Genomic DNA, 16,071 nt, shown 5'->3' with positions numbered 1-16,071 from the left:
ATCTCTAATACTGTCCATAATATGTCCCGCTCATGCCCTTATTGATCATTCTTCCCTTACAGATGACTCAGCGGGCCCTCCTTCCAGCCCCAAGTCTTCTCTATCGCTGTCGTCCAACCCCTCGTCCAGAGACTCCTCTCCCAGCCGGGATCTTTCCATCAACATCAGCTGCCTAAGGCCTCCAGTAGTCATCCACAGCTCTGGGAAGAGGTTTGGCTTCGCTTTGCGAGCAATCAGAGTCTACATGGGAGACAGCGATGTCTACACAGTTCACCACATGGTCTGGGTATGTCGATCTGTTGAGGCGCTGCGGTGGGAAGTACGCAGGGACTTGAGAAACAATAATTATACTGAGGTCAAGCTCAAGTCAGTTCTGTTTTTTGTTGATGTTGGCGTTCGTTGTGACTTGCATAATAATCTTTTATTACGACAGACAAGATGACTGTTTCCACTAGTTCTGACGCAAGCTTGTGTGTGTGTGTGTGTGTGTGTGTGTGTGTGTGTGTGTGTGTGTGTGTGTGTGTGTGTGTGTGTGTGTGTGTGTGTGTGTGTGTGTGTGTGTGTGTGTGTGTGTATACGTTCAGTGTGTGGAGGAGGGCAGCCCGGCACATGAGGCAGGCTTGAGAGCCGGTGACCTCATCACTCACGTCAACGGGGAGTCTGTGCAGGGACTTGTCCACACTGAGGTGGTGGAGCTTCTGCTGAAGGTAAGAAAGGAAGTAGTATTGGGTCTTTGCTAGTGTCCTGAGGCACATTACTCTCTGGCAGAGGTGGGTAGATTACCCAAAAATTGTACTCAAATAAGAGGACCGTTGCTTTAGAACAGGGGTCACCAACGCGGTGCCCGCGGGCACCAGGTAGCCCGTAAGGACCAGATGAGTAGCCCGCCGGCCTGTTCTAAAAATAGCTCAAATAGCAGCACTTACCAGTGAGCTGCCTCTATTTTTTTAAATTTTATTTATTTACCAGCAAGCTGGTCTCGCTTTGCTCGGCATTTTTAATTCTAAGAGAGACAAAACTCAAATAGAATTTGAAAATCCAAGAAAATATTTAAAGACTTGGTCTTCACTTGTTTAAATAAATTCATGATTTTTTTTTACTTTGCTTCTTATAACTTTCAGAAAGACAATTTTAGAGAAAAAATACAACCTTAAAAATGATTTTAGGATTTTTAAACACATATACTTTTTTACCTTTTAAATTCATTCCTCTTCTTTCCTGATAATTTAAATCAATGTTCAAGTATTTTTTTTTTATTGTAAAGAATAATAAATACATTTTAATTTAATTCTTCATTTTAGCTTCTGTTTTTTTCGACGAAGAATATTTGTGAAATATTTCTTCAAACTTATTATGATTAAAATTCAAAAAAATTATTCTGGCAAATCTAGAAAATCTGTAAAATCAAATTTAAATCTTATTTCAAAGTCTTTTGAATTTCTTTTAAAAAATTTGTTCTGGAAAATCTAGAATAAATAATGATTTGTCTTTGTTAGAAATATAGCTTCGTCAAATTTGTTATATATTTTAACAAAGTGTAGATTGGATTTAAACCTATTTAAAACATGTCATCAAAATTGTAAAATTAATCTTAATCAGGAAAAATTACTAATGATGTTCAATAAATTATTTTTTTAATTTTTTTCAAAAAGATTCAAATGAGCTAGTTTTACTCTTCTTTTTTTCGGTTGAATTTTGAATTTTAAAGAGTCGAAATTGAAGATAAACTATGTTTCAAAATTTAATTTTCATTTTTTTCGTGTTTTCTCCTCTTTTAAACCGTTTAATTAAGTGTAAATATCATTAATTATTAATAATAACATAGAGTTAAAGGTAAATTGAGCAAATTGGCTATTTCTGGCAATTTATTGAAGTGTGTATCAAACTGGTAGCACTTCGCATTAATCAGTACCCAAGAAGTAGCTCTTGGTTTCAAAAAGGTTGGTGACCTCTGCTTTAGAATAATATGACTCAAGTCTGTTACGACGGGGTCGCATGTTGTTGCGCGGTTCGTTCTCCCGGGATGCAAACGGACGACTCCGGACAGGACTTGCAGGTAGGAACATGATTTATTCTCATAAATCATAAAACGAATACAGGAACAAACCAAACGAAGCGTGCCGAAACACAGGGAAAGCTAGCGGAATAGCTCACAAGGGAAACACTAAGATGGGACTTAGCGTAAGACACGCACAGGGAACTAGAAAACATTGAACGTAGCAGTTGCGTAAAGCAAACAAAGAAGCCAGACCGACTGACTGGCAAAGGCAGGCTTAAATAATGTCTCTTGATTACAAACAGGTGCGCGTCCCGAACACAAGAGGCAGGTGAAAATAATACGTAGCCATGGTAACAAACTCAGAGGTGCATAAACAGGAACTAAAAGAATCCAAAACTAACCGAAAACACAAGTGACTCGAAGAACTTAGAGACTATGATCCAGGCAGCGGATCATAACACAAGTCAATCAATCAATGTTTACTTATATAGCCCTAAATCATGAGTGTCTTAAAGGGCTGCACAAGCCACAACGACATCCTCGGCTCAGATCCCACATCAGGGCAAGGACAAACTCAACCCAATGGGACAATGAGAAATCTTGGAGGGGACCGAAGATGTGGGGACCCACCCGCCCCCTGGGCGACCGGTGCAATGGACGTCGAGTGGATCTAGCATAATATTGTGAGAGTCCAGTCCATAGTGGATCTAACATAATAGTGAGAGTCCAGTCCATAGTGGATCTAACATAATAGTGAGAGTCCAGTCCATAGTTAAGAAACGGCAGATCAACTGGTCTAAAAGGGGGGTCTATTTAAAGGCCAGAGTTTACAAATGAGTTTTAAGATGGGACTTAAATGCTTCTACTGAGGTAGCATCTCTAACTGTTACCGGGAGGGCATTCCAGAGTACTGGAGCCCCAATAGAAAACGCTCTATAGCCCGCAGTCTTTTTTTGGGCTCTGGGAATCACTAATAAGCCGGAGTTCTTTGAACGCAGATTTCTTGCCGGGACGTATGGTACAATACAATCAGCAAGATAGGATGGAGCTAGACCGTGTAGTATTTTATACGTAAGTACAAACCCCGTTTCCATATGAGTTGGGAAATTGTGTTAGATGTAAATATAAACGGAATACAATGATTTGCAAATCCTTTTCAACCCATATTCAGTTGAATAAGCTACAAAGACAAGATATTTGATGTTCAAACTCATAAACTTTTTTTTTTTTTTTTGCAAATAATAATTAACTTAGAATTTCATGGTTGCAACACGTGCCAAAGTAGTTGGGAAAGGGCATGTTCACCACTGTGTTACATGGCCTTTCCTTTTAACAACACTCAGTAAACGTTTGGGAACTGAGGAGACACATTTTTGAAGCTTCTCAGGTGGAATTCTTTCCCATTCTTGCTTGATGTACAGCTTAAGTTGTTCAACAGTCCGGGGGTCTCCCTTGTGCTATTTTAGGCTTCATAATGCGCCACACATTTTCAATGGGAGACAGGTCTGGACTACAGGCAGGCCAGTCTAGTACCCGCACTCTTTTACTATGAAGCCACGTTGATGTAACACGTGGCTTGGCATTGTCTTGCTGAAATAAGCAGGGGCGTCCATGGTAACTTTGCTTGGATGGCAACATATGTTGCTCCAAAACCTGTATGTACCTTTCAGCATTAATGGCGCCTTCACAGATGTGTAAGTTACCCATGTCTTGGGCACTAATACACCCCCATACCATCACAGATGCTGGCTTTTACACTTTGCACCTATAACAATCCGGATGGTTCTTTTCCTCTTTGGTCCGGAGGACACGGCGTCCACAGTTTCCAAAAACAATGTGAAATGTGGACTCGTCAGACCACAGAACACTTTTCCATTTTGTATCAGTCCATCTTAGATGAGCTCAGGCCCAGCGAAGCCGACTGCGTTTCTGGGTGTTGTTGATAAACGGTTTTCGCCTTGCATAGGAGAGTTTTAACTTGCACTTACAGATGTAGCGACCAACTGTAGTTACTGACAGTGGGTTTCTGAAGTGTTCCTGAGCACATGTGGTGATATCCTTTACACACTGATGTCGCTTGTTGATGCAGTACAGCCTGAGGGATCGAAGGTCACGGGCTTAGCTGTTTACGTGCAGTGATTTCTCCAGATTCTCTGAACCCTTTGATGATATTACGGAGCGTAGATGGTGAAATCCCTAAATTCCTTGCAATAGCTGGTTGAGAAAGGTTTTTCTTAAACTGTTCAACAATTTGCTCACGCATTTGTTGACAAAGTGGTGACCCTCGCCCCATCCTTGTTTGTGAATGACTGAGCATTTCATGGAATCTACTTTTATACCCAATCATGGCACCCACCTGTTCCCAATTTGCCTGTTCACCTGTGGGATGTTCCAAATAAGTGTTTGATGAGCATTCCTCAACATTATCAGTATTTATTGCCACCTTTCCCAGCTTCTTTGTCACGTGTTGCTGGCATCAAATTCTAAAGTTAATGATTATTTGCAAAAAAAATGTTTATCAGTTTGAACATCAAATATGTTGTCTTTGTAGCATATTCAATTAAATATGGGTTGAAAATGATTTGCAAATCATTGTATTCCGTTTATATTTACATCTAACACAATTTCCCAACTGGCCCCCCGCGACCCCGAAGGGAATAAGCGGTAGAAAATGGATGGATGGACAATTTCCCAACTCATATGGAAACGGGGTTTGTAGTAAAACCTTAAAGTCACATCTTAAGTGCACAGGAAGCCAGTGCAGGTGAGCCAGTATAGGTATATATATAGGTATATAAATAAGTATATAAAGGTATATACAGTATAGGTGTAATATGATCAAACTTTCTTGTTCTTGTCAAAAGTCTAGCAGCAGCATTTTGTACCAACTGTAATCTTTTAATGCTAGACATAGGGAGGCCCGAAAATAATACGTTACAGTAATCGAGACGAGACGTAACGAACGCATGAATAATGATCTCAGCGTCGCTAGTGGACGAAATGGAACGAATTTTAGCGATATTACGGAGATGAAAGAAGGCCGTTTTAGTAACACTCTCAATGTGTGACTCAAGTAAAAAATAGTCATCAAAATAATCACTTGAGTAAGAGTAAATATTCCGTTTTAATGGTTTTTACATTACAATTGTAGTGTATGTGTAAAATATAAAAATCATATACAATTTACTGCAAAATGTTTAAAAGTGGAATTCTTGTAGGCTCAAATGTGAATATTTCTACTGACACAGATGACAGCACATGATACAATTTTTATTTTTACTAGTTTGAACGTAATAATTGAAGATTTGTGCTGCCTTGTGATGTCATGTCACTTTTTTACAGTCAGTACATTTCCATCCACTAAATGAGTGATTTGTCCAAAAATTTGGTTTCTTCTATTTTCACAGCTGCATGTGAAGTTCTAGTCTTTATGATCTTATCTCTAATGTGACTGATGGTCATGCGCAGTGTGCCTCTCGTACACTAGGGGGCGATTGTGGTCATTTCATCTTGTTTAGCTATGTTAGAATGTAGTAGAAGAAGAGAATGCTACATGCAAATAAGCTCGTGCTAGTAAATTTCAAGCTACAGACCTAACATATTAGACTTAGACTTCCTTTTATTGTCATTCAAATTTGAACTTACAGTACAGATAAGAACGAAATGTTGTTGCATTAGCTCGTTGTAGTGCAGGATAAAGAGCGATAAGGTGCAGATATATATAAATAGATTACTGTACAGATAAATATATTGCACTTTTGCATATGAATCCAGGTTTATGGATGTATGTTATATCGTCTTTATATTCCAGCGAGTTAATCCATTTTTTGGGGGGAGTTGAGGGGATTATTATGATGCGTTCAAGAGTTTTACGGCCTGAGGGAAGAAGCTGTTACAGAACCTGGAGGTTCTGCTACTGAGGCTGCGGAACCTCTTTCTAGGGTCCAGCAGTGAAAACAGTCCTTGGTGGGGGTGGGAAGAGTCTCTGCAGATTTTCTGAGCCCTGGTCAGGCAGCGGCTTTTTGCGATCTCCTTGATAGGAGGAAGAGGAGTCTATTATTTTATTATTATCTACTATTATATTAGTATATTAGTACTTTTCACTGCTATTTGGTGTTGTTGGATGGGCTGGCGTCACGTCACGTAATCAAAGTGTCTTCTTTGGGAACATTCCGACAAGTAGTTTTCTTTCTATTTTATCGCACACTTTAAAAATACTGACCGAGTTTGACTTCCTGGAGCTGTACTCTGTGCTTGTTTGATTGGTGAGATGGTTCCATACGTCACTACGTTGGGTTGGTGAAACAGAGTCATGTGACTGCCAGGCTCTGTTTGATTGGTGAAATGGTGTGGAACGTCACTACCGCTTACGTTGGATTGGTGAAGCAGAGTCATGTGACACTGCCTGCCGGAAGAAGGCTTGCTGACAAAAGAACACATACTTTGCAAGCCATAATCGATATATTTTAAATAATTATAATATAAATAAATGTAACGATCGAAATTAAACTCAACCTAACGGAGTAAAAGTAGTGAAGTGAAGTGAATTATATTTATATAGCGGTTTTCTCTAGTGACTCAAAGCCCTTTACATAGTGAAACCCAATATCTAAGTTATATTTAAACCAGAGTGGGTGGCACTGGGAGCAGGTGGGTAAAGTGTCTTGCCCAACGGCAGTGACTAGGATGGTGGAAGCGGGAATCGAAGCTGGAACCCTCAAGTTGCTGGCGAGGTCACTCTACCAAACGAGCTATGCTGCATGCTATGAAGTAGCGTTTCTTCTCAAATATACTCAAGTAAAAAGTATGTTGCATTAAAACAACTCTTGACGAGTACAATTTATCCAAAAAGTTACTTAAGTAAATGTAATGGAGTAAATGTTTAGTTTAGTTTACCGCTAGTCTTTATTTGAAGGGACAATGCACAGAGACATTAAGCTCCAAGATAGATATGTTCTGCACCAGATTATAGCTAAATAGCTCATTTCCATCTGCAGTCCCTGGTTACCTAAATTAAAGATATACAAAAACATGCAATACAATTATAACAATAAAATTCTACTATATTATACTATAGCATGTAATCAAATGAAGAAAAGTCATAAAATGTCCTCCCATTGACACATACTTTTATACATTACAACTAGAGATGTCCGATAATGGCTTTTTTGCCGATATTGTCCAACTCTTAATTACCGATTCCGATACCAACTGATACCGATATATACAGTCGTGGAATTAACACATTATTATCCCTAATTTTGTTGTGATGCCCCGCTGGATGCATTAAATAATGTAACAAGGTTTTCCAAAATAAATCAACTCAAGTTATGGGGAAAAAATGCCAACATGGCACTGCCATATTTATTATTGAAGTCACAAAGTGCATTATTTTTTTTAACATGCCTGAAAACAGCAGCTTGGAATTTGGGACATGCTCAAGGATGTTGAGGTAGGGCGTAGCAGGGGGTATATATTGTAGCGTCCCGGAAGAGTTAGTGGTGCAAGGGGTTCTGGGTATTTGTTCTGTTGTGTTTATGTTGTGTTACGGTGCGGATGTTCTCCCGAAATGTGTTTGTCGTTCTTGTTTGGTGTGGGTTCACAGTGTGGCGCATATTTGTAACAGTGTTAAAGTTGTTTATACCTTCACCCTCAGTGTGACCTGTATGGCTGTTGACCAAGTATGCATTGCATTCACTTGTGTGTGTGAAAAGCCGTAGATATTATGTGATTGGGCCGGCACGCAAAGGCAGTTCCTTTAAGGTTTATTGGCGCTCTGTACTACGTCCGTGTACACAGCGGCGTTTTAAAAAGTCATACATTTTACTTTTTGAAACCGATACCGATAATTTCCGATATTACATTTTAAAGCATTTATCGGCTGATAATATCGGCAGCCCGATATTATCGGACGTCTCTAATTACAACCACACCTCATTTACATCATCACACATAGACAATACATGCTCTCGTTTACATCTGTTCTCATTTGTAAAAACAACCCTGATTTTAACAGACACACCTCACAGCTCACAACAACATTTTCTCATGCACAAATATAATACACATCAAGTTGACATATCAAATGTAGCGCCTTACTACCCACTTCTGCACTCTGGGCTTGAAATCAGAGTTGTAGTTGATTAAAATGCACTATTTTTAACAGAGTGGCAACCGGGTGACCCTGCAGACTACTGCTTTGGAGAACACTTCCATCAAGGTGGGTCCTGCCCGGAAGACGAGCTACAAGGCTAAGATGGCCCGGCGTAGCAAGAAGAGCAAGAGGAGAGACGGGCAGGACAGGTACACGAGCATTTCCGCATGAGCAGATTGCTCATTATTGCACTCCATAGAAACTATTAGTGGTTTTGTTTTTTTCACTGCAGCCGGCGCCGTAGCATCTTGAAGAAGCTTTCTAAACACACGCCTCCTCCGCCCATGCAAAGTAGTCGCAGCTTCTCGTCCGGGTTCCACCAGTCATCCAGTGACAGCCTCTCTGGCTCCCCCACACAGTCCATCTCTCCTGGCCCCTCCACGCCCTGCCGCTCCCCCGCTCCCGACCACTCCGGAGGTGAGACAGAATGCTGTATCCACAACAAAATTCAAACACAAAAGTTGAAGTTTGCAGCCGTGTGCGACTGTGGCTTGAAAAAGTATGCACACCCCTTTAACTTTTCCACATTTTCTCACATCGCAACCACAAACATTAATTTATCGTTGGGAGATGTTATGTGAAAGACCGACACAAAGCGGCACACAAGTTTTCAAGAAGATGGAGAATGATTAATGATTTCACAAATAAAAAAACTGAAAAGCGTGGCGTGCAAATGTATTTCGTCCCCTTTTCTCTTAGTGCAACTAAAGTCGTCCCTTGTTTATTAGAATAGAATAGAAAGTACTTTATTGATCCCTGGGGGAAATTCAGCACCACAGTTCGCTCACAATAGACAATAAATACTACACAGCATTATTCACATGTGAATAATATAAATACAGTCTATTATACTGCATTATTCACATGTAAATAATATAAATACAGTCTATTATACTGCATTATTCACATGTGAATAATATAAATACAGTCTATTATACTGCTTATTCACATGTAAATAATATAAATACAGTCTATTATACATCATTATTCACATGTGAATAATATAAATACAGTCTATTATACAGCATTATTCACATGTAAATAACATGAATACAGTCTATTATACTGCATTATTCACATGTGAATAATATAAATACAGTCTATTGTACTGCATTATTCACATGTAAATAATATAAATACAGTCTATTATACTGCATTATTCACATGTGAATAATATAAATACAGTATTATACTGCATTATTCACATGTAAATAATATAAATACAGTCTATTATACATCATTATTCACATGTAAATAATATAAATACAGTCTATTATACAGCATTATTCACATGTGAATAACATAAATACAGTCTATTATACAGCATTATTCACATGTGAATAATATAAATACAGTCTATTATACAGCATTATTCACATGTAAATAATATGAATACAGTCTATTATACAGCATTATTCACATGTGAATAATATAGATACAGTCTATTATACAGCATTATTCACATGTAAATAATATAAATACAGTCTATTATACAGCATTATTCACATGTGAATAATATAAATAGTCTATTATACAGCATTATTCACATGTAAATAATATAAATACAGTCTATTATACAGCATTATTCACATGTGAATAATATAAATAGTCTATTATACAGCATTATTCACATGTAAATAATATAAATACAGTCTATTATACAGCATTATTTACATGTAAATGATATAAATACAGTCTATTATACAGCACTATTCACATGTAAATAATTTAAATACAGTCTATTACACAGCATTATTCACATGTAAATAATATAAATACAGTCTATTATACAGCATTATTCACATGTGAATAATATAAATAGTCTATTATACAGCATTATTCACATGTAAATAATATAAATACAGTCTATTATACAGCATTATTTACATGTAAATGATATAAATAAAGTCTATTATACAGCATTATTCACATGTGAATAACATAAATACAGTCTGTACAGCATTATTCACATGTGAATAATTTAAATACAGTCTATTATACAGCATTATTCACATGTGAATAACATAAATACAGTCCGTTATACAGCACTATTCACATGTAAATAATATGAATACAGTCTATTATACTGCATTATTCACATGTGAATAATATAAATACAGTCTATTATACTGCATTATTCACATGTAAATAATATAAATACAGTCTATTATACTGCATTATTCACATGTAAATAATATAAATACAGTCTTATTATACAGCATTATTTACATGTGAATAACATAGATACAGTCTATTATACAGCGTTATTCACATGTGAATAACATAGATACAGTCTATTATACAGCATTATTCACATGTGAATAATATAAATACAGTCTATTATACAGCATTATTCACATGTAAATAATATGAATACAGTCTAATATACAGCATTATTCACATGTGAATAATATAAATACAGTCTATTATACAGCATTATTCACATGTAAATAATATAAATACAGTCTTTTATACAGCATTATTCACATGTAAATAATATGAATACAGTCTTTTATACAGCATTATTCACATGTGAATAATATAAATACAGTCTATTATACAGCATTATTCACATGTGAATAATATAAATACAGTCTATTATACAGCATTATTCACAAGTGAATAATATAAATAGTCTATTATACAGCATTATTTACATGTAAATAATATAAATACAGTCTATTATACAGCATTATTTACATGTAAATGATATAAATACAGTCTATTATACAGCAGTATTCACATGTAAATAATATAAATACAGTCTATTATACAGCATTATTCACATGTAAATAATATAAATACAGTCTACGATACAGCATTATTCACATGTGAATAATATAAATAGTCTATTATACAGCATTATTCACATGTAAATAATATAAATACAGTATTATACATCATTATTCACATGTAAATAATACAAATACAGTCTATTATACAGCATTATTCACACGTGAATAATACACATATATTATACATATACTCTACGTTTAAGTACAGTCAAGAAGGAACATATGCATTATACAGTCTGATGGCTGTCGGTATGAAGGACCTTATTGCGGTTGTTTGGGACCGATAACTTCCTCAAAGTAGAATTACTATTAATAAATTGAATATTTTTATATTGAGAGCATAAGAAAAACTATATACAACCTTCTAAACAAGAAATAACATATAGTCACTTGCACTAATTCCACCCAATGTAGTAACCCTTCAATTTATTCTATTATAGAATATAGTACTTTCTGTTAGCTCGGTGGATACTCCCAAGTGTCATTGCAATGGCCACCACAACACGGCCACGCCGTGGAAATACTTTATCACATCCAGGATAATTCCTCTAAGTTAGAACCGGGCTTTAAGTGCTGAAACCACGGGTGGAAATTGTTTAGTACAAAGTTGGCCAAGGTGACAGTCGTAGCTATGATCATTAGCTGTGATGTTAGCATTGCGTGTCTGCGTTGTCGTCGATCACTACAAAGATGTGTTATTAATGTCGAAGATAAAGTATATCCAAAGAGTTTATCTCCACTTTGACTGGACAGTTGTTGATAGCTGATAGTCTCAGGTAGCCCTCTCAGGGGCTGTGCTGAATGACTGATGGTGTCGCTTGAAATTCTTACCAATGTGGAGATGTGTTATTGATGAGGCAGGAGTTGAAGATGAAGTCCATCAATAAGTAGTTCTGCCACAATTGAACCTAAGATTGACGCGGTGAAGATGGAGTAATGTCAAGATTATCCGCCTATTGTTATCTGCGTCACCCGGAAACGGAACTTGGCTTGGTGAATACTTTCATAACGTCGCTTTGACACAAATACTGCACTGTAGTACACATATTACATAAGTACATGGTAACTTTAACACTTAATGTTGGCCAAAACCATGTATTTTTGTAGGCGTCCATAAAGTACATCTGTACATGACATGACAAAATAGGAGCGCAAGACAAGAACTAAAACACTACACACAGGAAAACTACAAAAAAAACTCCAAATATGTCAGGGTGTGATGTGACAGGTGGTGACAGTACACCTACTTTGAGACAAGAGCTACAGTGATGCATGCTTGGTTATGGTTTGAATTCATATCCAACATCGGCGAGAACGACTTTTTATTGTCGATATCGGCTGCTGGGTTTCATTTTTTAATGTTTTCTGCTGGTGATGTGCCTCCGCATTTTGTCAATGAAAAAAATGGGCCTTGGTTCAAAAAAGGTTGAAAAACACTGCCATAGATCATTCATTCGCGAGCGGAATCTGGCCCGCAGGCCTTGACTTTGACACATAGGACCTACACGTACTGGCTGAACCAGGAGATCATGGGCCTGCAGAGATTCACAGTCCAAGTAGAGACATGCCCCAAAAGAAAGTGCAGCTGAATTCTTTTGCACGCCACACTAATCTGTTATTTTGGTCCTTCACGTCAAAATCCAGGTGATATGGATACATTTCAGGCCCTGCAGTATTGCAGTAAGAAGTGTTTTCCAATAATCAGGCCCTTTTACCAAAATATTAGGACTGCCCTTTTTTGCAGTGTGAATATTTAAAGGCCTACTGAAAGCCACTACTACCGACCACGCAGTCTGATAGTTTATATATCAATGATGAAATCTTAACATTGCAACACATGCCAATACGGCCGGGTTAACTTATAAAGTGCAATTTTAAATTTTGCGCGGAATATCCTGCTGAAAACGTCTCGGTATGATGACGCCTGCGCGTGACGTCACGGATTGTAGAGGACATTTTGGGACAGCATTGTGGTCAGCTATTAAGTCGTCTGTTTTCATCGCAAAATTCCACAGTATTCTGGACATCTGTGTTGGTGAATCTTTTGCAATTTGTTCAATGAACAATGGAGACAGCAAAGAAGAAAGCTGTAGGTGGGAAGCGGTGTATTTCGGCCGGCTGCAGCAACACAAACACGTAGTTGGTGTTTTTCATTGTTTACATTCCCGAAAGATGACAGTCAAGCTTTACCATTGGCCTGTGGAGAACTGGGACAACAGAGACTCTTACCAGGAGGACTTTGAGTTGGATACGCAGACGCGGTACCGTGAGTACACAACCAGAATGTTGCCATAAGCATTTTGTTTAATTTGTATGTGTAACGCAGTACGCAGCTGCGGCTTCCAAACATTTGATCGCTTGCCCGTACGTGCGTGCCGCTATGTGCATGTCACGTACGTAACTTTGGGGAAATATATGTGCTGTATGAACTTTGCGGAGGTGAACGGTACTTTGGGCTGTGGGATTGAGTGTGTTGTGCGGGTGTTTGATTTTTACTGGCGGGTTATATGGACGGGAGGGGGGAGGTGTTTGTTATGCGGGATTAATTTGTGGCATATTAAATATAAGCCTGGTTGTGTTGTGGCTAATAGAGTATATATATGTCTTGTGTTTATTTACTGTTTTAGTCATTCCCAGCTGAATATCAGGTCCCACCCGCCTCTCACAGCATCTTCCCTATCTGAATCGCTTCCACTGCCCTGTAGTCCTTCACTCTCACTTTCCTCATCCATGAATCTTTCATCCTCGCTCAAATTAATGGGGAAATCGTTGCTTTCTCTGTCCGAATCGCTCTCGCTGCTGGTGGCCATGATTGTAAACAATGTGCAGATGTGAGGAGCTCCACAACCTGTGACGTCACGCTACTTCCGGTACAAGCAAAGGCTTTTTTATCAGCGACCAAAAGTTGCGAACTTTATCGTCGATGTTCTCTACTAAATCCTTTCAGCAAAAATATGTCAATATCGCGAAATGATCAAGTATGACACATAGAATGGACCTGCTATCCCCGTTTAAATAAGAAAATCGCATTTCAGTAGGCCTTTGTTTTAACTTCTGTGGCCTATTCCAGTGTTTTTCTACCTTTTTTGAGCCAAGGCACATTTTTTGCGTTGAAAAAATGCAGAGGCACACCGCTAGCGGAAATCATTAAAAAACGAAACTCAGTTGACAGTAAAAAGTCGTTGTCGCAATTGTTGGATATGACTTTAAAGCATAACCAAGCATGCATCACTATAGCTCTTGTCTCAAAGTAGGTGTACTGTCACCGATATCAACCGATACCGGTACATATAGTGGTGGAATTAACACATTATTATGCCTAATTTTGTTGTGATGCCCCGCTGGATGCATTAAACAATGTAACAAGGATTTCCAAAATAAGAGAACTGTCAGGATCCGTTACCCGGATCATGTTGGTAATGTTTCTGTTTTAGTCTGTTTCCTGAATGCACCCTCTTTCCCTGTTTACTGTTGGTTTCCATGGGCACTGATTCTCCTCACCTGTCTTAGTTTAGCAATTAGTGTTCCCACCAGGTGTTTTGGTTAATCACTCCCCTTTATAGTTTCCATTCACCCAGCAGTAGTTGCTGGGTCAATGTTTGCTGTAGGCAACATTTACGTTCCCCTGTTTTGTCTCCTCGCTATAGTAAGTTTGTACACACTAGCATTCCTCGTTTTTCACCCTTGGTGACTTTTTGTGTTTTTTAGCTCTATGCTTGCTAGTATCCTCAGTTTTGTATTTTTGTCCTGCGTTTAATTTATTAAAATACTTCATCTTACCTCCACGATACTCCTGCTTGTCTTCCGTATTGGAAGGAACGCTACCAGCGCAGCTATGCGTCCCCGCAGACGTAACAAGAACAACTTCAACTCAAGTTATGGAAAATTGAAGTCACAAAGTGCATTATTTTTTTTAACATGCCTCAAAACAGCAGCTTGGTAGCGGGGGGTGTATATTGTAGCGCCCCGGAGGAGTTAGTGCTGCAAGGGGTTCTGGGTATTTGTGCTGTTTTGTTTATGTTGTGTTACGGTGCGGATGTTCTCCCGAAATGTGTTTGTCATTCTTGTTTGGTGTGGGTTCACAGTGTGGCGCATATTTGTAACAGTGTTAAAGTTGTTTATACGGTCACCCTCAGTGTGACCTGTATGGCTGTTGACCGAGTATGCATTGCATTCACTTGTGTGTGTGTGAAAAGCCGTAGATATTACGTGATTGGGCCGACACGCAAAGGCAGTGCCTTTAAGGTTTATTGCCGCTCTGTCCTTCTCCCTACGTCCGTGTACACAGCGGCGTTTTAAAAAGTCATACATTTTAGTTTTTGAAACCGATACCAATAATTTCCGATATTACATTTTAAAGCATTTATCGGCCGATAATATCGGCAGCCCGATATTATCGGACATCTCTACTTTAAACCACAACCAAGCATGCATCACTATAGCTCTTGTCTCAAAGTAGGTGTACTGTCACATCACGCCCTGACTTATTTGGACTTTTTTGCTGTTTTCCTGTGTGTAGTGTTTTAGTTATTTTCTTGCGCTGCTATTTTGGTGACTTTTTCTCTTTTTCTTTGTATTTTCCCGTAGCAGTTTTATGTCTTCCTTTGAGCGATATTTCCCGCATCTACTTTGTTTTAGCAATCAAGAATATTTCAGTTGTTGCTATCCTTCTTTGTGGGGACATTGTTGATTGTCATGTCATGTTCGGATGTACATTGTGGACGCCGTCTTTGCTCCACAGTAAGTCTTTGCTGTCGTCCAGCATTCCGTTTTTGTTTACTTTGTAGCCGGTTCAGTTTTAGTTTCGTTCTGCATAGCCTTCCCTAAGCTTCAATGCCTTTTCTTAGGGGCACTCACCTTTTGTTTATTTTTGGTTTAAGCATTAGACACCTTTTTACCTGCACACTGCCTCCCGCTGTTTCCGACATCTACAAAGCAATTAGCTACCTGCTGCCACCTACTGATATGGAAGAGTATTACAGGGTTACTCTGCCGAGCTCTAGACAGCACCGACACTCAACAACAACACATCATTTGCAGACTATAATGACTGGTTTGCAAAAAATATTTTTAACCCAAATAGGTGAAATTAGATCATCTCCCACGGCACACCAGACTGTATC

The 16,071-nt window shown here is 38.3% G+C and overlaps 1 protein-coding gene across 3 annotated transcripts in view; it reads left to right on the top strand.

The window, feature by feature from the left end:
* Positions 1–16,071, top strand: part of mast3a (microtubule associated serine/threonine kinase 3a) — a 142,169-nt gene that overhangs the window by 125,100 nt on the left and 998 nt on the right. For all 3 annotated transcript variants that reach the window (XM_062022221.1, XM_062022220.1, XM_062022219.1), the window contains 4 exons: positions 63–286; positions 585–707; positions 8,166–8,302; positions 8,386–8,570. In XM_062022221.1, coding sequence (XP_061878205.1) covers positions 63–286; positions 585–707; positions 8,166–8,302; positions 8,386–8,570 — 669 coding nt within the window. The remainder of the gene's footprint in view (positions 1–62; positions 287–584; positions 708–8,165; positions 8,303–8,385; positions 8,571–16,071) is intronic.

This window comes from Entelurus aequoreus, linkage group LG16, assembly GCF_033978785.1.
Source record: "Entelurus aequoreus isolate RoL-2023_Sb linkage group LG16, RoL_Eaeq_v1.1, whole genome shotgun sequence".
NCBI classification, from domain to species: Eukaryota; Metazoa; Chordata; class Actinopteri; order Syngnathiformes; family Syngnathidae; genus Entelurus; species Entelurus aequoreus.
This window is presented reverse-complemented; position numbering and strand designations above follow the sequence as displayed.